Genomic DNA, 22,866 nt, shown 5'->3' with positions numbered 1-22,866 from the left:
TTCTTCTCAAGCATTTGCTAGTCCACTGCATATGAAAGGACTTCACAAGAAAGAGTAATTGGCCAGTGGAATGGGCTGCCCAGGGAGATGGTGGAGTCCCTGTCCCTGGAGGTGTTGGAAAAAGGATTGGATGTGGCACTTGAAGCCATGGTTTAGTTGTCATGAGGTGTTAGGTAATAGGTTGGACTTGATGATCTCTGATATCTTTTCCAACCTGGTTGATTCAATGATTCTATAATTTCTGTTAAAAATAGAGGGACAAGTCCTGGTATTTTGCTTTGTTAGAGGTTCAGTAAAGCCAGAAGGATCAGATCTGTCCCTCTTTATTACAATTTAACATGCTCAAAGAACTGAAGATAAAGTACAGAATGTGGTCTCACAAGAAAAGCAGTTTATAATACAAGTATTTGTCTTGTAGAAGTTTCAGAGAAGCTAAATCAAAAACAAATCAATCTACACAAGTCATGTATGAAAAGTTTTGTATAAGAAACATCTACCAATGAGAGCTGTTTTGAAACAAGAGAAGTCAAAGATTATATAATTTTATGTGGTAATTATATTTATTGGATGAGACCACTAAGATGATCAGCAGTGAAAGTTAATAAAACTAATTTTAATTGAGTTGGAGGTTAACTATCCATGATATTCTAAGCTGATTCACACCTCTTTGTGATATTATATCATGTTTTCTGTACACTAAAACAACTTTCTCTGCTTTTGAATTAGTTTCCAGTCTGAAGATCTCCATCACAGCAGCAAGGACTGCAAGCATATAAATTAAACAAATTCAAGACTTTGGAACATAGTTCTGCTGTAGTGTATTAAACAAGAAAGACCTAAGCATTCAGACATCATGTCATTAGTATTCTGTCGTTTTCACTGCATGAATTGACACATGTGTGCACACGTGCTGTGGAAAATCCTCACTGCTTATTTTACTTTATGGAAAGGACACATGCCAGATGAAAGTTTTATCACCTGAATCAGGAGACTATTTTGAGGTCATGGGAAGCCATCATCACAGACTACTTTTTCATCTATCTGAACTGGACATAATTTCTCATCCCTCATGCCAGCAGGAATACTTTTATAACTTTCTGCGAGGTATCAGACACTATTGCCTAAAACTATCAGACTCTACCTTTATGCTTTTGTCTTGTCATGAGTTCCATGGTTCCCATGACATCACTCTTTACTACATCCCAAGAATGACCACATAATTCTTACTGCATCCTTCTATTTTGTTAAAACTACTAGTGCCTCCCTTTGTTCAAAACACCCCAAGATGAACTTTCTGATTGAAGTTGTCATCCTCTCTTCCCTAGTTCTTTTCTCATATTGGGTACATCAGGTTTTTATAACTTCTGTTGTTTTATCTCACAGAGATATTCATACTCTGCTTTTGCCATTTATGTATCTAAAGCTTCTTGATTTTCTCCATTAGCATTTAGTCCACTCCATGCTCAAGTCCTTAAGGTTCTTTCTGATCATTATTCCTATTAATAACTCACTAAAAGTTAGTAATCATATTAAGCAAGTAATGCAAATATATTTTTCTTAATGCATATTTGTTCAAATGTATGTATATTTTTTTGTATCCTCTGTAATTCTGTTCCATGTATTTCTTTGCCTTAATATATGTCCTTGGAAAACAGGTCCTGGCTACTCTGTTGTTAGCAAGAACTGGCCCAGAATAGGATTCAGTAGGATGAAATCACAGTATCTATGCATGCTTTCCATTTTCTATTTGGACAAAGGGCTTTGGTCAATGACAGTATATATAAAGGACTATTGAAGAAACCTTTGGTTTATCTTTTGAGCTCTGCTTACTTTTTGAGCAGTCCTTCAAATGTGTGCACTAAGAAATAAATAAATAAAGGGCACCCAATCTTCCTAGCTGAAAAACAAACAAGCAAACAAACTAGAAGTGGCATCAGAGAGGTATACATAGCATACCAGTTTATCAATAAACTGAAATAATGTTTAGGCTCACAGCTAATAAACTTGAGTAGTCATCAATAAGCAGCTGTCTTCTCATTCTGTGCAGAGTTTAAAATGGTCTTCTTTAAAAAGCTCTCCATCTGACATATCACTGAATTTTGGTCAGATTTTATTATTATTATTATTATAATATTTATTTGTGAGTTTCAGATGGGAGCACTAATATTACTGATTGAGGAAACCCAATGGTTGTAAATGAATGAGCACTTACAGAACACACATTTCAAGCCAATTTATGATTCTGTGGAAACCTCTGGAAAATATCCCTTTGACTTAAGTGGTATTAAGGTACAGTTCTCAGTGATGATTTTGCCTTTCCTTGCCCTGCCCTGACTTGCCTTGACTTTCCCTTTCCCTTTCCCTTTCCCTTTCCCTTTCCCTTTCCCTTTCCCTTTCCCTTTCCCTTTCCCTTTCCCTTTCCCTTTCCCTTTCCCTTTCCCTTTCCCTTTCCCTTTCCCTTTCCCTTTCCCTTTCCCTTTCCCTTTCCCTTTCCCTTTCCCTCCAGTCCATATTTTAACAAATCTTTCAAAGTTGGGTAATGGCTTAAGAATCTAAAATTATACAGAATCTGAGAAAATGAGATGAGCAAATTTTCATCTGGTAGAAATTTAAATCATATTTGTTTGTTCTCCTCCTGTACAGGTGGATGGCAGCACAAAGTACTGAAGGTCGCAACAGAATATAGTTGTCTTTCTGTAGAAATAGTTGTATAATTTATTTATTGTTCATGATCAATTTTATTTTTTTTTTAATTTCTTTTTCAAATATATTCTGTTTGAAAAGGCACTTATAATTTATTTGGATTTTCAAATAATTATGAGATTGGGGGTTTTAAGATAGAAGTTAGGGCACCTCAAGTTTAAAATTCATGGTGTTCAAAAAAGGGTTACTTTTATTGACACATCATTTTCAAGGTTGTTTGGGTTTTATTTTTATCTCCTTTTCATTTTTACCGTGCTGCAACAAGAGTGAATATATTAATTTCCTTTGCAAATAAAAAAAGTATTTACTGTAAATTGATATAACTTTATTCTCAAAAGAAAGACTGAGGTGTGGTAAGTGATGACTTTTCTGTACATTACCACTGTATATTACAAAGACTTATGCAAGGATGATTATTACATGTGCTCAAGTATGCCTAATAAATCTAGGCTAGATTCTGTTACCTTTGTGCTGGATAAGTAACACTTTACTCAGTTCAAGTAAATAATTTTGCTAAAGTTCCTACTTATCATAGGAATGACAGAATTTGGCCCTCAGGATTTATTTGCTGTATATTCCATTCTTAGACAGATCTATATGAAAGAAATGGACCATGGTATGCTTAGGAAAATAACTGAAATTCATAATGAAACAAACAAATGAACCAAAAACAGGGAGGGAGGGAGGGAGGAAGGGAGGGAGGAAGGGAGGAAGGGAGGGAGGAAGGGAGGAAGGGAGGGAGGGAGGGAGGAAGGGAGGAAGGGAGGGAGGAAGGGAGGAAGGGAGGGAGGAAGGAAGGAAGGGAGGAAGGGAGGGAGGAAGGAAGGAAGGAAGGAAGGAAGGAAGGAAGGAAGGAAGGAAGGAAGGAAGGAAGGAAGGAAGGAAGGAAGGAAGGAAGGAAGGAAGGAAGGAAGGAAGGAAGGAAGGAAGGAAGGAAGGAAGGAAGGAAGGAAGGAAGGAAGGAAGGAAGGAAGGAAGGAAGAAAGAGTGGGAGGGAGGGAGGGACAAATTCAAAGGAATAATGTCCCTCAGGCATCTGCCCAAGAACTAACACAACACAATCAGGAATTCAGAACATTTATTGCATGAGCTGAATAACTAAATAGCGTTGAACTGGCAAAGCAGCAACAAGGATAAGTGGTTAGATAGATACTTATTCTGTCAAAATCATCAAACACCCCTCACAAACTGACATAAGTACTGCAATAAGCAATGCACCCCTGATCCATTTTTATGCCTTTTGTACTGTGAAGAGAAAAAAATACAAAATAAAATAAAAAATAAAAGTGTACTGTTATATACAAAAGAATAAAAAACAACAAAAATAGTTTGTGGGTTTGGTAAGAATAAAATCACCTTCAGATTAGCTAAGTTTGCTAGTGATGTTTCACTGTGGCATATGTAAATTTTGCTTTTTTTCTGTAAGGACTTAGTTTAGTTTAGTTTTCTTTTTTTTTTTTTTTCCATGCTATTTTTTTGTGTAAATTTTCTGTCATGCCTTAACAAAGACCATCTAAAAATATTTGGATTTGGATTTGCTTTGCGTGCAACTTAGATCTTATTAACATTAGGAGTCATTCTGCTGGTTTGACTGAGGTGACATGATACTGGTACCTGCCAGACATTGACCAACTATGATAACAGACAGTTAAACAGTAATAATTAGAGATTTAACCCCTTAGTTCCCCCAACTAGCCTACCAGGAGAATGCTCTGTTACATCATGAAGGCACAACACATTCTGTGGCTATGGTCTAAAAACACTTGTGTTACTACAACATTAATGCAGATGAAGATCAACACAAATGTTGCTGTTTCAGCAATACAAACTGTCTTGGGTATAGACACACATCTGCCCAACTGGAATAAAAAGTGATTATTGTATTTTCCTTCTGTAGAACTTCCTCCATACATTCCAGCTGAGAAGAATATAAGTTACTACTCATTAAATGACATATTGCGGCTAATTTGGTCAATAATTCCAAACAAACAGCTCTCCCTCTCACCCACTACCACAAATTGAAATATTCTCCTTTCAGTTTGCAGTTTCCATGTTTTATAAAACATAATGGCAGTTGGTTTTGGTGTTTTGTGGGGGTTTTTTGTTGTTTGGGTTGGTGGTTTGTATTTTTTTTTAAATCTTTTATATATATATATAAAAATTGATAAATTTGTAAGCCCTCACACATGTCCTTTAATTTTTTAGTATTAAAAAGAAAAAAAAAAAAAAAAGAAGAAAGAAGAAATTCTACCTGAATGCTGGTATCATCTGCTACTACATACAAAGAAAAATCTCTTTGTTTTCCCTTCTACAACCAACCTTCCCTCCCACCCCATCACTCCCTTTTTCACTTTAAACACAAATGGTTGGGTTCCTTGGAACACTGTGTGTCAGACAGACTACTAACACATAAACACCATCACTAAAAATAAAAGCAAAACAACAGGAAGCAAATGAAAGAAAGTAAAAAGCAGCTGTGAAACACAGAAATATGCTACAGTATCTTTTCAAGTGAACGCTATAAGTACACAAAAATTGTAAGTAATAATTGTTTCTATTTACAAGTATTTGAAAACACTGATTGACTTATAAGTGTCCACTAATATTGTTAATAGCACAATAGGTTTAACATTTACAGTTTCAGTTGTTTTGTTTGCAATATGATCTCAAGTATAATGGTCCCAGCATATATCAATGACAACAAAAGCACATTTTTCTCTAACTGGATATGCTTTTCAATCATTGCAATCCACTGAACTTTCTCACTTTCTCACTCTCCAAATGCATCTTCTGTTGTTCATAGCAGCAGTCCAGGGTCAGAAAGGAAATAAACAAACAAAAGGATATTTGCAAACTGGAGAGATCTCTGCAGATTTTAGTTATGTCTATTTAACAAAAACACACAACTAGTAGAAACACTCTTTCATGTTGCAGGACATCATACCTTCCACGGTGCTAATATAAAGATGTGCATATCTCTGCTAGGTGAAGCATAGTTCTAGAGGTCTACCCAATACATAAAGCTCTGACACACACACACAGCGTTAGCAAGTCTAAGTAGGCTAAAGTCATTGGTCCAGAGTAACCATTTCTTATAACTGGTGCTCCTTTGGACTCTCAACAGCTCCTGAGGCCTGTTTATAAGACTTCAAGTTGGCCAGAGGAATGTCAGTCATGTGGCTGCCAGAGTTGAAATGGCCTTCACTGGAACCATACTGCTTTCGGTCACTGAACTGGTTTCTGTTGCTATCTTCTTTCCAGGTCCTGGTCAATGTGTGTCCATTAACTAGTTTGTCCTTCTTAACCCACTCTTTCTGAGGTGCAAAGGTGGAGAGAGGAGACTTTGGCTGTTGGTAAGGGCCCAGGCTGGGAGGCATCCAACAGTTGTCTGAGTGACCCAAAACCAGGCATTCTTGAGTACACATCTCTGTAGCTTCAGCTAGTCCTCGAGGCCCAAGAGGTCCATCTAGAGAAGAAAAACAAATAGAAAGAAAGAAAGAAGGAAGAAAAAAAAAAAAAGAGAGAGAGAGAGAAAAAGACACCATATTAGATTGTGATATTTGGCATTAAATTCACACATGTATCTCATGAGACAATTAACAATGATTCTGCAACAAAATATTTTGCTGGCAAATTCTAGACAGTGGAAATGTAGTTCAGTTAGCTTCAAGTTATCAGTCTTAGATCCCACTATGAACAAATCAACTCTCTTTTTCAGTTACACTAAGAAAAATCATGCTAGGTGGGTGAAAATGTCAGAGGAATAAACATACTATCTCAGATTTTGAATATGAGTGAGAATTAATGCTGTTTATAAAGGCTACATTTTGGATGTAATCTCTTCTGCTTTTAGCTCTCCTTACTGCCATAGAGCTTTGGTGAGCTAACAGCCTACCACAGCAGAGAAATATCTATTCTATCCAAAAATAAGTTTTCCCAAAGGACTGCTCTGTATGTGAGATTATTCTAATGTAGCAGTTTATGAAAAAAACCAAAAGGGTAAATATACAAACAAATAAACAAAGACTTATGTAAATCCTGCACTTGATAAAGAACTGTTCTCACAGTTCTTTGTAAGTGAGGAATATTAGTTTACAGGAGACAGAAATGGAGTCTGGTGAGCTACTCTGCATATTAAATATCCACATCATTTTTCACACACTATTGAGGACACAGCTGGCCAGCTGCAGGCATCTTGCAATCAAGCAGATAGGTCACCCATGTCTTCAGCAGCACTCAATGCCTTTCAGTCTTATTGCATTGCTAAATGGCTGCACTCGCTCACCTAATCAAACTGGATACATAAGGAAGGACAAGCCAGGAAAAAGGGAGAAAAATCACTTTGTACATTTTCCTTAGATACTTCTCATGATACTTTGCTGGCCATATTGTAATTTTCAGTAAGAATTTTGAGGTGTCTTTTCTCAACTTCAAAGTAAAACAGCTGGCTAGTGGTGTAGAGTTAAGGAGGCATATTAAGGGGACATATTTCCTTGATTAAATAGCCCAGTGACAGAAAGGAAATTATAGACTGATTTTTGAGGAAGAACATTAGTAAGTAGGCTTGAATAGTGCAGTTATGAATCATCTTAAAAAGCAGTACTAATCAGAACAAAAATGTCAGTGATGTATCTGAAAAAAAAAGTGTATCTTTATAGTGATGTAATTGAGACTCAAAATAAGTGAGGCCACACTAACAAAGTTTTCTGTGTTAAAATCCCAAATAATATTTCATTCTTTTGTATTCTATGCATGTGAAATAACTTACCCTTATTAACAGATCTTTTTTTCTGAATACCTAAATTATCCCAAATAATTTTATGTAAATTGCTATCCTTTCCCTGTTGCAGTGGTGGGTTGGGTTTTGTTTGTTTGTTTTTGTTGTTGGGGTTTTTGGTGTTTGTTTGATTTTGGTTTTGTCTTGGAATTGTTTTTAACTGGCAAATAATTTATGGTAATAAATTCCACAGATTATCAACTGACTGTTTTTTACACACACATATAGAAAATGCAGACAGGCATGTTTCTAAATGTTACATTCTAATTAGTCAATCTTCTTATGTCTGTGTAGCTCCTCTTCTTAAATATCTGGAGAATATACAACAAACTGTTGAAGTGACATAATAAACCACAACAAAATTTATTTCTTCATTTCTTGTACAAGAAAATGTCCTACTGTTGACAACTGGAACGTGAAATATTTACAGAATTGATGTTTCCATTTAGATCAATACAAGGTGATATAATTGAGCCAGAATCATTGAGCCAGAATCATTAAGGAAAAATAAATAGAAGCAACCATAAAGCAGAAGCTTAATAGATTTCAATGAGACTCAAGAACCTTGATTCCAAGATGAGAATTGGGATAATTCCCTGAAAGGGAGAGATTCTTTTTCCTATAAAGCTCTTTGAATCTTCCAGTGTGAAGTTATAATCAATTTGAAGCATGTACTTAGAGAAAACCAAACCAAACCAAACCAAGAAACAAACACAAACCAACAGCAATAAGCAAAGAAAGTATTCATGTTATATTGTTAACATTTCCAATGGTTTAAACTTTGTGGGGTTTTTTTGACAACAGAAATTTAATCATAATTCCTCCCCTCCCCCATTTTCAGAGGGAGTAAGTGGGACGTAACATCTTCAAACTGCCTGTTCTTAATATACAATACTATTTTGCTGACCAAGAAGGAAAGGTTTGGCAGAAATTAAAACTTTCACAGAATCACAGAATCACCAAGGTTGGAAGAGACCTCAAAGATCATCAAGTCCAACCTGTCACCACAGGCCTCATGGCTAAACCATGGCACCAAGTGCCATGTCCAATCCCATCTTGAACAGAAAGAAAATATTATGCTACAGAACAACATGTATTAAGAAGCACAGTGCTTCCAACCTACAAGGGAATAAGAGGGCCTTCAGTACTATAGTTCTGAAGTGGATACATTACTTTTCCTATTCAGTTAAATACATTTCAAGAGATAAGGTATGTATTTCCATTTAAAATTAAAATGAGTAATAAGCTGGTTTTACTGAGGGCTAAATATGTATGTGGGCCTATAAGCTACATGTCAAACTCTGAAAGATTTATTTCAAATTTTTCTGCTTTCTTTAGTAACAGTTCCAGGCAGTTAATGCTCTTAAACTCAGAATGGATTTTAAGTATTATTTTCTTTAGCCATCTTTGACTTAATAAACTTTAAGAAGAGTACTGAAATGTTTAGTTATCTATTACTCTGAGCAGCAGACAGGAATGGGGTAACAATGCCAAGTTGATTTCCTGTTCAGAATTAACTCCTTGCGTTTTCTTCAGTTTAATGAAGTACTACTAGCTCACTTAGACGTCAAAAATTTATTAAACATTCTGTACAAGTCCTCTTCCAGTCAACCTTTGCTATGCAGAAATTCAATCAAAGGCAAGGCCATGGTAGTGGGCCAGTTAAAATTCTTTTATGGATGGAGGTCACATCAAGAGACAGTTGTAAACAGAGTGAAATCCTCTCCTTTTAATAACTGAATCAAAGAATCACAGAATGTTAGGGGTTGGAAGGGACCTTTAGAGATCACCCAGTCCAACTCCCTGCCGAAGCAGGATCACCTAGGGCAGGCCACACAGGAACGCATGCAGGCAGGCTTTGAAAGTCTTCAGAGAAGGAGACTCCACAACCTTTCTGGGGAGCCTGTTCTGGTACTCCATTGCCCTCACTATGAAGAAGTATCTCCTTGTTTTGAGGTGGAAACTCCCATCTTCTAGATTGTACTCGTGTTCCTTGCCCTATCACTGGAGAGAACCAAAAGGAGGCTGGCACCTTCATCTTGACATACACCCATCAGATATTTATAGCTGTTAATAAAATCCCCTGTCAGCCTTCTCTTCTCAAGGCTAATGAGCCCCAGCTCTCTGCCTTTATTTATAGGAGAGATGCTTAAGTCCCGCAATCATCCTTGGAGCTTTCTGTTAGATTCTCTCCAGCAGATCCCTGTCTCTCTTGAATTGGAGAACTCAAAACTGGACACAGCATTCCAGGTGTGGTCTCACCAGGATTAAGCAGACAGAGAGGACTGTGAATAACTGAGGAACACCTCTAGAACTCTTTTAGCTGCATAACTATTCAAATAGCTGTGAGGTATAGTGTTAGTCAGCACACTTTTCTACGCGCATCTGTATGTAAAACTCTATGATTAAAACAGAAGTTCAAAACTGAGAACAGGTTCAGACTGCCTACTCAAGTGAGTAGGCAATTTTCCAGTACTTCAACTCACTCATTCTTTCCAATCTGTAAATTACAGGGAATATTTACTCACCTTAGTAAAATATAGCAAGGTTTGAATTTACAAAATGCTTTGTAGGACTTCAGCTAATATATAACTAACAGTCATTATTTTACTCAATTTTAGTTTAGGCTGTCACAAGAGAAAAATAAATCCACAATTTTTTTATATATATTTTTTTATAAATATAGATTGTTAAAATGATATACTTTACTGTTGAACTACCACAGGGAATTATCATACTTACTGATTCATGAAAATGACAGTTTTATTCTTAATATGTGTGGTACCTGTCACGCCTGATCTTCAGTTAACAGCCTTAGATACAGCATAATGTTTTTGTAAATATTATTGCTAATAATGATTATATAATATATAAAAACATGTTTTATATAAAATATTATGTATATATAATAAAATAATAATGTTTACTCTGATTTAGGGAGGCTTTATAAATGTCTCACTGTGAGATAAAAGAAAAAGCTGAGAAACAGACTTAGAAAAAATAGAATAGAATAGAATAGAATAGAATAGAATAGAATAGAATAGAATAGAATACAATTAACCAGGTTGGAAAAGACCTTTGAGATCATCGAGTCCAACCCATCATCCAACACTATCTAATCAACTCAACCATGGCACCAAGTGCTCCATCCAGTCTCTTCTTAAACACTTGCAGTGATGGTGACTCCACCACCTCCCTGGACAGCCCATTTCAATGGCCAATCATTCTTTCTATGAAGAACTTCTTCCTAACCTCCAGCCTAAACCTCCCCTGGCACAGCTTGAGACTGCGTCCTCTTGTTCTGCTGCTGGTTGCCTGGGAGAAGAGACCTGGCTACAACCTCCCTTCAGGTAGTTGTAGACAGCAGGAAGGTCTCCCCTGAGCCTCCTCTTCTCCAGGCTAAGCAACCCCAGCTCCCTCAGCCTCTCCTCATAGAGCTTAATAGAGAGATTTTAATTTATAAAAAAGAGATCTTAATTTATTTAAAAAAATAAATAAAATGACAGTCTTTCAGAAAAACAGTTGGTTTTTTTAAGCTTCTGTATTGTGTAATTATGTTCTAAAGCATAGACAGTTTATTCTTTTCTAAGACTATTATTCAGGCTGCTATTCAGCGGCATAAAGTGAAATGATCATGAGCAGTATGATGGGAGAGAGACCTGGGTGTAGCTTACACTGAAGAGTCGGCTGCTTTGTACTGAGAAAGCACAGTGTTGCCTTAATGGTAATTATCTTTCTCCTCCACTAATGCTGAACAATACCTTTCACCCAATTTTCTAACACTGTTTCATTACCACATGAAATCATACCACTTAAGAAACCTGTTTGTGCTGCTTTAATTTTATAATTACGTTAATTTGTTTCCTTCCTCTTCATAAAAATGTCACTGAAATTTCTCTATCAGGTTTTTCCACAGTGAAGTACTTTATTGATATGTGAGGGAATTTTTTTTTTCCCAAAGTATTTGTTCTCTGAACAATCCGTAATACATGAGGCTGGTTATCAGTCTTGGCTGCTTGAATATATAATGACACAAGTGCTGATAAAACTCTACAAGCCATCTGTCTCTGGAGTTAAATGTTTTGAAAGCAAACACAAAAGTGAATAACAAACCCTCCCTTAAATTGTCTTTGTAAATATTTATATCAGATCTTGCCAAAAAAAAACCCCACGTTTTTTTCTTTGTTATTTTATTCCGTTAATAGCTGTCAAGCAGATGCATGACTTGCCTACTCAAAAGCAGAGAGGTTTAAGGAGGAAAATAATGTATGCCACTCAAGAGCCGGCCATACCCTAATACTAGAATTTCTGTGTGGTCTTTTATCTCTTTTTATTATACCCAGAAGCTAAACTACTATTTCATTGATTAACTTACTGCTGCAATTAGGAACTAGCTTCTGGTGTGTTAGCCAGATGTTTTTCAACCTGCTTCGTTAAGGCTCTCTTGTTGAAAGCCAGAAAATTCATTCTTTAATTCTGAAAGTCAAGGCCACGAGCTCTACTCAGGGAGACTTTTTTTTATATATATTAAAAAAAAAAAAAAAAAAAAAAAGAGAGAGAGAATGGGTATTCTTTGCCTGAGGGCACTAACATTAAATATAGTGAATTTGAACATGGCCACAGCTGTGTTTCAGACAATCATATGTATTTAACTTTTCATATTACATCTTAAAAAGAAAAAAGAAAGGGAAACAACAGCAACAACATTTTCAGCTCTATTTAACCTCAAATGCAGAAGTCTTTTTTCCAGCTTTCTTGGGCTACTTTACTAAATGACCTTTTCTGGGACCAAATATTTTCACCACCTTCCCCACATATATTGAAACTGAAATGTCATTACTACATTTCTTAGAGGTTTTGCAACTACTGTATATATTAAATATATAAACTGGAAAACCATTTATAATGAGTAAGAGTCTTTTAACATTTTTTTTTTTCTTTTAAATATCAGCCAAATAAATGAGAAAGGCTGTTCTTTATTTCTGGTCTGTTAAAAAAGTAATACAAGACTACAAAGCCACATACATGCTGTACTGTATGGATGTGATGTCTTGGCATTATTAATTAACAGCAAGATTCTGCGACTACTAAAAATATATTTTTAGTGTCTTGTTCCATGGTCATTCCACCTGGCATAGTCAGTGCTGATAAAATCACATTCTGTCCCCAGATCACCTCATTCCAAGGCCCCTGTATTCCTGCCATTGCTGCTGTCAGTTTTGTTAGACTTATCACTATCACCTTGTAACCTTCTTCTTCTCTCCCCTCTTCCTGGAGTTGCATCATCTGTACGCAAGTGTAGATGAAGAAACACCTGCTAGTTCCTGTTTTTCAGAGGTAAGGTGCCAGAAACCATAATAAGGAAAATAAGAGAAAGGACAGAAAGCAGGAGGGTAAGGGTATGTGGAGGTAGTACCCAAAATAAAGAAATGCAGCAATTAAAGTATTTTCTGAAAGGAAGAAATTACAAAATTACCTCAGCTAGAAAACATCATCAAGTCCAATTGTTAGTCTAACACTGACAAGTCCTTAACTAAACCACATCCCTAAGCATTACATCTGCATGACTCTTAAATACCTCTAGGGATGGGAACACCACCACCTCCTTGGGCAGCCAATATAAACTTCCCTTGACACAACTTGAGGCCATCTCCTCTTGTTATACCACTTGTTACTTGGTTGAACAGACCAACCCCCACCTCTCCACAACCTCTTTTCAGATAGTTTTAAAGCACAATAAAGTCTCCCCTCAGCCTCCTTTTCTCCAGATTAAGCAACTCCAATTGTCTAAGCCACTCCTCATAAGACTTTTTCTCCAGACCCATCACCATCTTTGTTGCTCTTTTTTGGACACACTGTAGTATTTCAATATCCTTCTCATAGTGAGGGGCCCAAAATTGTACACAGTACACAAGATACAGACTCACTAGTGCAGAGTACAGAGGTAAAATCAATTCCCTGGTCATACTGGCCACACTATTCCTGATACAGGCCAGGATGCCATTGGCCCTCTTGGTCACCGAAGCACGCAGCTGGCTTATGTTCAGCTGGCTATAGATCACCACGTTCACATCCCACTCTGCTGAGCAGCTTTCCAGCCACTCCTCTCCAAGCCTGTAGCACTGCTGGTGCTTGTTGTGGCCAAAGTACAGAATTTGGCATTTGGCTTTAATGAAACTGTTCTGAAGGGACAAAAAGCCCAAAAAATGCCCTGAATCAGACAATGGAGCAGGAGCCAGCAGGTCTGGTTTTTCAGGAACATGCCCTGGGGTCCAAGTGGGCCAGGTGTGTGTGCCTTTGGCCACATTTGGAGAAAACTCATTCTATAGGTTACAGTGTCAGGATTTTATCTCTTAATGTTTGTTGTCACTGGCTATGATTGTCTCAGGAAATCTATAAATACCAGACCAAAGAGCCAGTTCCTTGCCTTGCAATTGTCCAAACGCTGGGAGAAGTCACAAGCCTTGCTTGGAATCTCAGCTGTGCTTCAGTTTACCCAGACAGACTGCAAGGCCCCTCACTGTAAGCATTGTAAAGCTCAGGAGCAGGAAGACATGTCTTACTAGGCCAGGGGATGAACTCCAGGAAGAGCTGGGAGTGCCTGGAACAGTTCTGTTTTATTGGAAGAAGCAACAAGCACCGCTGCGAAGAACCTCTCCAAACTGAGGTGGTGGAGTCACTGCCATTGGAGGCATTTAGAAGGAGACTTGATAGGGTGCTTGGTTGCATGGTTTAGTTGATTAGGTGGTGTTGGATAATAGGTTGGACGTGATGATCTTGAAGGTCTCTTCTCTCTTCTCTCTTCTCTTCTCTTCTCTTCTCTTCTCTTCTCTTCTCTTCTCTTCTCTTCTCTTCTCTTCTCTTCTCTTCTCTTCTCTTCTCTTCTCTTCTCTTCTCTTCTCTTCTCTTCTCTTCTCTTCTCTTCTCTTCTCTTCTCTTCTCTTCTCTTCTCTTCTCTTCTCTTCTCTTCTCTTCTCTTCTCTTCTCTTCTCACAGGCAAAGCTACAAGCCAACAAGCCTCAGCAAGCCTCAGCAGCAACCTCTTTTCTACAAAGCTTTCAGCTACAAAGCCTTCGGAGATAAACCCTATATGTACCACAGCAACAAGCTGCAGAAGCCAACAGAAAGGGAAGCTGTGTTCCTGCAGCTTTCACATGGTCAACGCCATTTGGTTTTCTTTAAATCCCCATGTGTGCCACGGGGTACCATGATCAGTGAGTAATTACAAAATCTGATTTGTATAAGCATCTGTTAAAGGTCTGTTGCCCTAGAGAATTCTAGAGTTCCCTCCTTTTGTGGGCAATCTCTGACATATCGCCAATGTTCTCTTTTTTCTTTACAGTTTAAATTGCTGTATGTTGTTTCTGGATTTTTGCTCATGTTGTTTAAATTGTTACATGTTCCTGCTGATGAGGTATCTGTTCCACAACCGAATATTTCAAACCAGTAAATAGTTTTTATTAACATAATCATTCCTCCTATTGAATATTAATAACCTCCGCACAATCATAACAGAAACTGATACAACTAGTCTTCGCCCACTGATACAGTCTGTCTAGATACCTTTGTAAGGCCTATCTACCATCAAGCAGATAAAAAATTCCACCCAATTGAGTGTCATCTGCAAAATTTACCAAGGGTGCAATAAATCCCCTTATCCAGATCATGATAAAGATGTTAAACAGAACTGGCCCCAGTACTGAGCCCTGGGGAACACCACTTGTGGCTAGCCACCAATTGGATTTAACTCCACTCACCACCACTCTTTGTGCCTGGTCAGCCAGCCAGCTTTTAAGCCAGTGAAACATTCACCCATCCAAGCCATATGCAGCCAGTTTCTCCAGGAGAATGCTGTGTGAAATGATGTCAAAGGCTTTAATAAAGTCTGAATAGACAATATTGGCAGTCTTTCCTTCATCCACTAAGCAAGTGATCATGTTCTCAAGAGTGACCTTAGGTGTTCAAGAGGAGATTGGACGTGGCACTTGGTGCCATGGTCTAGTCGTGAGGTCTGTGGAGACATGTTGGACTTGATGATCCTTGGGGTCTCTTCCAACCTTAGTTATACTGTGATACTGTGACCTGCCTTTCATAAACCTATGATGACTGGGCCTGTGTCATGGTAGGGCCAAACGGCCCCAGTACAAATCCAGACAGACCCTAAGGTGCCTAGACATGGTCCCCTGCTGCCCCCTCCTTTCTGCAGAAAGTCAGGGTAATGCAGGAAAAGGAACAAAGGGGACAGGACCATGCGTGTCTGGTAAACAACTCTGTATCTATGGTAAGGGCATGTGTTCTGGCCACAGCCTGGCAGAACCCCTTCTCACTGGGTAACTGTGCTGGTTTCAGTTGCCCTATTGGCCCAATCAAAGCTTGAGCAAGATTTATATGTAGGCTGATTTCTAGTTGCCTTTGCCTCGCTCAACTCTTGCTCAAGCTTTTCTGAAGCCTTGCCTTTCTTGAACCTGTTTGGACCTGTCTGGCTTGAAATTGCCTCGAGTTGCATTGCCTTGAGTGCCCAGCCCAGCACCTGGGATAAAGCCACAAGCCTACACACCACACGCTACAAAAGAAGACACTAGTTTAGGAGTCAGAGCCAAGCCTGCTTCCCCTTGCAACCAGGATTTTGCTGTGCCTCAGTTTCCCAAGGATGAAGGAAGCACCTGTCACGATAGCATCATTAACAGCCTGTCATCCACTGAAGCCAGACCAGCTATCAACGACCATGTGGCATCCCTGCCAGCAACCTGCCATGCCTGGCTCATGAGCACCCCAAAGTCTCTAATACATAGAAGCAGCACCCCCTACTTGGGTACAACCAGCTGTGAATAATTAATTCATTGCCTCTTGGCTTAACAGTTCTTGTCGAGTCTCCCCCCGACAATGTGGTCAAGTGCCATTTCACATCTGGGGTATTCTCTCTCTGTTATACTCCTCCTGGTTTGCATAAAATAGTTAGATTTTTATAGTTGCCTATATACTGTACATCCCAATGCAAATATATTCTAACCATGCATCAAACCTTTTGATAAATTTTGGCATTTTTCATATTAATAAATGGTTATTAATATTTTTATTAATATTGCCATATCACTTATAAATAAAGGAAATACTATACCCAGACTTTCCCTCATCCACTAAGCAAGTGATCATGTTGTCAAGGACCTGCCTTTCATAAACCTATGATGACTGGGCCTGATCATCTGTTTGTCCTGTGTGTGCTGTGTGATGGTACACAGGATGATATGCTCCAACAGATTCCCTGAAACCAAAGTTAAATTGACAGGCTTGTAGTTTCCCAGATCTCTTTCCCTGCCCTTCTTGTAGATGGGTGTCACACTGGCTAACTTCCAGTCTGCTGGGAACTCCCTGGTCCACCATAACTGCTGAAAAATGATGGAAGGTGGATTGGTGAGCACTTCTACCAGCTCTCTTAGAACTCCTGGATGGATTCCATCTGTTTATGTGGACTTGTGTACATCTATGTAGTGCAGCATGTTGCCAACGATCCCATCCCAGATTTCATGGAAATCATTCTGCTCCCAGTCTGTCTAGCTCAGGGGCTGCAGGGGGTTTGGACGAGATGACCACTAAAGAACCTTTCCAACCCAGTGCATTTTTTGATTCAATGATTCTGTGGTTCCCAGAGTACAATGGGTCCTATTACTAAAGGCTGAGGCATTAAAGACCTAAGCCTTTTACACAGCCTTAGTCACCATGTTCCCTCCTGCATCTAATAAACAATCGAGGTTCTCCCTAGCCCTTATTTTGCTGCTAATTTACTTATAGAAAGATTTCTTACTGTGTTTTACAGCACAAGCCAGATTAATTTCTATCTGGGCTTTGGACTTTCTAATTTTCTCCCTGAATAGCCTCACAATATCTTTGTGTTCATTGTGTGTGACCTGACCCTTCTTCCAAAGGCAATAAATTTTCCTTTTTACCCTGAGTTACTGTCAGAGCTCCCTGTTCATCCAGGCCAGTCTTCTTTGCTGCAGGTTCATCTTACAGCTCATGGGAACAATCTGCTCCTGAACCTTTGAGATTTCCCTCTTGAAGAATGCCAGGCTTTTCTAGATGTCTTTGCCCTTCAGAACTGCCTTCCAAGGGACTCTGTCAAGCAGTCTCCTAAGCAAATCATAGTCTGTCCTTTGGAAGTCCAAGATGGCAGTTCTACTGACCTCCTTCCTTCTCTAAGAATAGAGAACTCAATCACTTAATGATGGCTATCCCCTAGACTGCCTCCAATCACCATGTTACCCACAAGTTCTCTGTTCACAATGAGCAGATCCAACAGGGCACCTTCCCTAGGAGATTCACTCACCAGCTGTGTAAGGAAGTTATGTTCAACACACTACAGGAACCTCCTTGACTGTTCCCTCTGCACTGTGCTGTGCTTCCAGCAGACATAAGGGAAGTTGAAGTCCCCATAAGAACAAGGGAAAGTGACTGCGAGACTTTTCCCAGCTGCTTATAGAATGTTTCATCTTCCTCTCTGTCCTGATTGGGTGTTCTATAACAGACTCCTACAACTACATCAGCCTTGTTGGACAGCCCTGTTGCAACTGCAGTGCACCAAGGGAGGACCCCAGGCACCAACCCCTGTGGAATGGCATGTCTCCCCCATCCCCCTGAGCCAGCTCTGCTCTCCTGAAAGGCTGGTGCAGCATGGGTGGAGACTTGCTGCAGCGGCAGGTGTTTTCACCAGAGGGAGGAAGGTGCTGAGTCATGTGGGCTCTTTCCTGAAGTGTTCTCCAGTTAGGTCACATGGCCAGGGATAGGGATGGTGGTAACTTGCCGCAAAGCTGGTTTCAAAAGATCTGAGTTGATCCAGACTGAGAGAGTGCTGAAGCCTGGCACCTGAAATGGAGGGCAATGGTGATAAGACCTGCATTAGGTGTGAGCAGCTCGATTATCTGCTTAATGTAGTGGCTGAACTGAAGGAAGAAATTGCTAGACTTAGGACTGTAAGGGAATGTGAAAGGGAGTTGGATTTGAGGAACCAGGCTCTGCAGACTCTTCTAGCAGAGGGAGGTGGCCCAAGATCCTGCAGGAAATGGGTACCCTCACCTTTCCCGCTGCACATGCAAATCAAATACTGGGCACTGGAAGTTGGAAGTAAGGTGAATGAGAAGACAGAAGACACACCATCTGAGGTGTTGCCTAAAGCAAAACAGCCCACCCCCTGCATCAGGACTTGTTCCCATAATAAAAAAGAGGGGAACAGAGGGCCCCATGTGTTGCCAGATCCTTCCTGCAGGGAACTCTGCTGCCTCCCTGGGGCCCGGGGCAAAGATGTTATCAGAAGGCTGCCTATTGTGGTACAGTCCTCTGATTACTGTCCATTGTTAGTTATGCAGGTAGGAAGCAATGATTTTGAAACCAGAGGTCCAAAGGCAATCAAAAAGGACTTCAAGGCTCTGGGAAAACTGGTTGAAGGATCATGGGCACAGGTAATATTTTCAATACCCTTAGCTGCAGGAAGGAATACTGAAAGGAACAGGAAAGCAGGTGTAATTAACAAGTGGCTCAGAGGCTGGTGCCTCCAACTGAATTTTGGGCTTTTTGATCTTGGGGAACTTCCTATGTCACCAGGTCTACTAGCAACAGATAGAGTACATCTGTCCCAGAGAGGGAGCAAAATCCTAACACATGAGAACAGCCTATCCCACAGAAAAGGTTTCTAGGAAGGGAGTTGGCAGGTCTCATTGACAGGGCTTTAAGATACATTTGAAGGGGAAAGGAGACTTGATAGGGTGCTTAGTTGCATGGTTTAATTGATTAGGTGGTGTTGGATGATGGGTTGGATGCAATGATCTTCAAGGTCTCTTCCAACCTGGTTTATTCTATGCTATGCTATGCTATGCTATGCTATGCTATGCTATGCTATTCTATTCTAATATTTAGGCTGTTATATTTACTTTTTTTTTTTTTTTTTTCTGTTATCCCTCCTGGAAATTAAATACCATTACAATTTTGAAGTTAGAGCCCCATCAGTAATGACATTGATGTCATTATGTTATTTTTATCTGGCCTAAATTTTGCTATTTCAAATTATTTTTACATATTTGTATAAATTTCTGTGCATTTCTACTTGTACACGTTCCAAGGCAAGACACTTTCCAAGAGCTGACACCTTCCAAAAAAATTGTTTGTTTTTGTTTTTTTTGACACTATAGCCTTTGGTTTCCAAGACCTGCTTACCTATACATTCCTTGGAAATAATTTTTGTGGCCTGTTTCTGTAGATAGGAATAAACTGGTTACTTTACTGTCCAGCTAGATGCAGAGCAAGTGTCAGAAGAGTAAGTTAGAATGATGCCATGAAAAATGCATTTAGAGAACGTATATAAGGATCTTCAGCAGAGTTTGATAGTTAGAGTTCTTAATAATCCTTTTAAGTCTTCCAAACCAGCCTGTTTGAAAATGGAAAGTTCAGTCCACAGGCAGGCCACATTTACATCTCTCAGCCCCCGCATGTAAACACATCCTTGAAAACAGTTCAGCTGAATGCTTTAATGCAGTCTGTCATTAAAAACAAAACAAAACAAAAAACAAAACACAACAAAACAAAACACCCAAACAACTCCCCACAAATGACTGTAATTTGTATTCTCAGTTGAAGCATCATATTGTGGATGCAGACAGTCACCTTCCAGGGAGAGAGGGAGAAGAGAAGTGTAAACAGGATTTAGCAAACCCTCTTTTGTTAACAAATAAATAAAGATTAAGTGTTTTACATGTCGCATACAGATTTCATTCTTTGGTCACAGATGAAAAGTCAACATTTGCAAATGGAGATAGTCCAAATACATGGGCAGCCAGAATCACAGATTCTCTCCCTGAGAGGATATTGTGTTTTTAGATAGACTTTATGGTGCACAAAGAGCAGACAGCATATCTTTATAAATATGCACCCATCTTCAGGATGGCCTGGAATTCATCCATCTTGTCTGCTGAAGCTACTCCAGTGAGGAATGCTATCTCATCTAAGATTATTTCCTCAAAACTGGCATTTTTTTTCCCTGACATACATTTAATTTTAGCAGGACAATCTAACAAATCAAAACACCACGGAGGATTCAAAAGAACCTTCTAAATTTGATTGGATCACTTAATGAGGCCAAAGCACAATCCGTGTTTAAAATTTGGAATAATATTAATTTTCAGCATTAATCATTGTTTTTCATTATGTAGCTCTTCATTTCATTATGTAGCTCTGTTTCCAAAAGGTGATGATGGATGATGACAATAAAATATTCACGAAGGATCCTATGGTCACAATAATTTAGTATCTTTTTTCTCTCACATGTAAATATTTATGATACTTCATCAAAATACTTTGTCGAATTGATTTACAGGCAGCCTGCTGAGACAGCACCATTTCTGACATGGTCACATTTTCTGATCTATTAATATGCCCCAAACATGAACCTGCTGTCAGTCAAAAACAACTAAAGTCTCAATCTGGAAGATTCTGTCAACTTGTTGATCATAAGATCAAATTTTAGTGAGCAAGATTCTGTCAACTTGTTGATCATAAGATCAAATTTTAGTGAGCAATTTCTACAAACTGTGTATGAGAAAAGGTAGGATTCAATATGAATAAATTTCACAATGAGAAAAATGTGGAGAATGCTGTGAAACTGAGATGAACAATATTTCTTTCAACACTGCACAGTTTTGTGAACTTTTTAATACAGCTGCCGTGCGTCTGACCATTAATTCAACAGCAGAAAAAAACCCACCAACTTGAATTTAATTTGATTTTTACAAGTTTTAAAATAAGTTTAATAATTAAGGAGTTGTTTTTCTCAATTGCTATATAACTTACAGTAATAGCTTGATCTTCTGACTTTTGATAAATATGAACCATGCCTTGAGGGCAGGCATAATACTTTGTAATTTTATTGAGGTGAAAATTTTGGCTTTACTAATCCATAACTGAATTATAGCATAATTCATTGTCAATATACACAGATATGATGAACTATACTACCAGTACAAACATAAATATTTGTTTTATAACATACATATATATATATATGTTTTACTTGACTATACACCAGATATATTTTCCATAATTGTGCTTCTGTATATATTTTAGGTATATATTCTATCTATTCATCTATGTCCATTATCTTCATTCGACAAAGAATGGAACAGGTGGAGTGATGCACATTGAAGTGCACGTAATCGCAAAATGAGCAACTTAATTGCTGTACTCAAGTTGGGTGTGCAGTCACCCTAACCTTCTGTAATCAGTGCAGAGAGAAGCATTTGCACAAAGTGATTCAGCTCTCTGAAGATCTGATTCATTTTCTGGAGGTGTGAGTTTCTGTCCATTGACAAAAAGGCAATTGGTGGATGGCAATTACATCTAGCTCAAAACATTTTCTGAAGCATACTCAGGAAGGAAAGATTCTGTGAAGCCTGAAAGAGACTTACTGGAGAGAGTCTGCTACAGTCAAGTTATCTTTCAAAAAATTAATAAACAATTTTTATTTCTGCATACTTTGAAACAGGTGCAAGACCCTGAAATAGGGACAGTACCTGATCTAGTGTGAGCTGTCCCTGTCCATGGCAGAGGGGTTGGAACTAGGTAATACTTGAGGTCCCTTCAAACCCTGACAGTTCTATGATTCTATGAAATGTTGCTATTTATAAGAGACAGAAGACTGTGATTGCTGAGGTTTCCTGAAGTATTGAAAGCAGGACAGAAGACAAAGTAAAAAGCCTGGAAAATACTAAAACTACAAAAAAGTCAAAATTATTAAATGTATAGGCCAGATGAAGAAAAGTATATTTTATACCTATTTCCTGCACCACAAATCTATCTGAGTTTAAAGTTAAGAGCAAGTATTATATTCAGATACACATATGGTTTTATTTACTGTATGTATCTCTAGAATATTCTCAGTCCATACAGAGGGTTAATGAAACTCAAACCATCTATTAAATTTAAGTAGCTGTGTTGGTTTCTATGGATTTTCTTTGATGAGTCATTCAGTAATTCTCCCCAAGTATCTCCAGCTCTTGTGTGTTGCCAGTTTCCCTGTAATCTTGAAATATCATCAATAATAATACTCATCCATTAGCTCAATATTTACTTGACAGCTTAAGATAAGGGTTTATTTATCCAATTGCAAGAATAGTTTTTATTGGAGATATCACATTCTAATAAAATTTAACTTTTTTTTTAAAGGTTACCACATTTTAAAGTTACAGAAAATTTTGGTCTTTCAAGCAAGGTTTAGAAACAGCAGTCGGCTGAATGCACAAAACAACTGGATAAGAAAAGACTAGACACAACTATAGAATCTCCAAAACATAACCTTATTGTTCTTATTATCCATCACAGAAATGTGTAAATAGGAAACCCAAACA

General features: G+C 38.4%; 1 protein-coding gene across 3 annotated transcripts in view; it reads right to left on the bottom strand.

Moving 5' to 3' along the window:
- Positions 1-4,924: 4,924 nt before the first annotated feature.
- Positions 4,925-22,866, bottom strand: part of PCDH9 (protocadherin 9) — a 759,181-nt gene continuing 741,239 nt past the window's right edge. For all 3 annotated transcript variants that reach the window (XM_009906083.2, XM_054163033.1, XM_054163035.1), the window contains exon 4: positions 4,925-6,169. In XM_009906083.2, the coding sequence (XP_009904385.2) occupies positions 5,796-6,169 (374 nt within the window). In that variant the 3' untranslated portion in view covers positions 4,925-5,795. The remainder of the gene's footprint in view (positions 6,170-22,866) is intronic.

The sequence above is a fragment of the Dryobates pubescens genome, chromosome 7 (assembly GCF_014839835.1).
Source record: "Dryobates pubescens isolate bDryPub1 chromosome 7, bDryPub1.pri, whole genome shotgun sequence".
Classification (NCBI taxonomy): Eukaryota; Metazoa; Chordata; class Aves; order Piciformes; family Picidae; genus Dryobates; species Dryobates pubescens.
The sequence above is the reverse complement of the archived record's forward strand: the minus strand, read 5'-3'. Positions and strand labels throughout refer to the sequence as shown.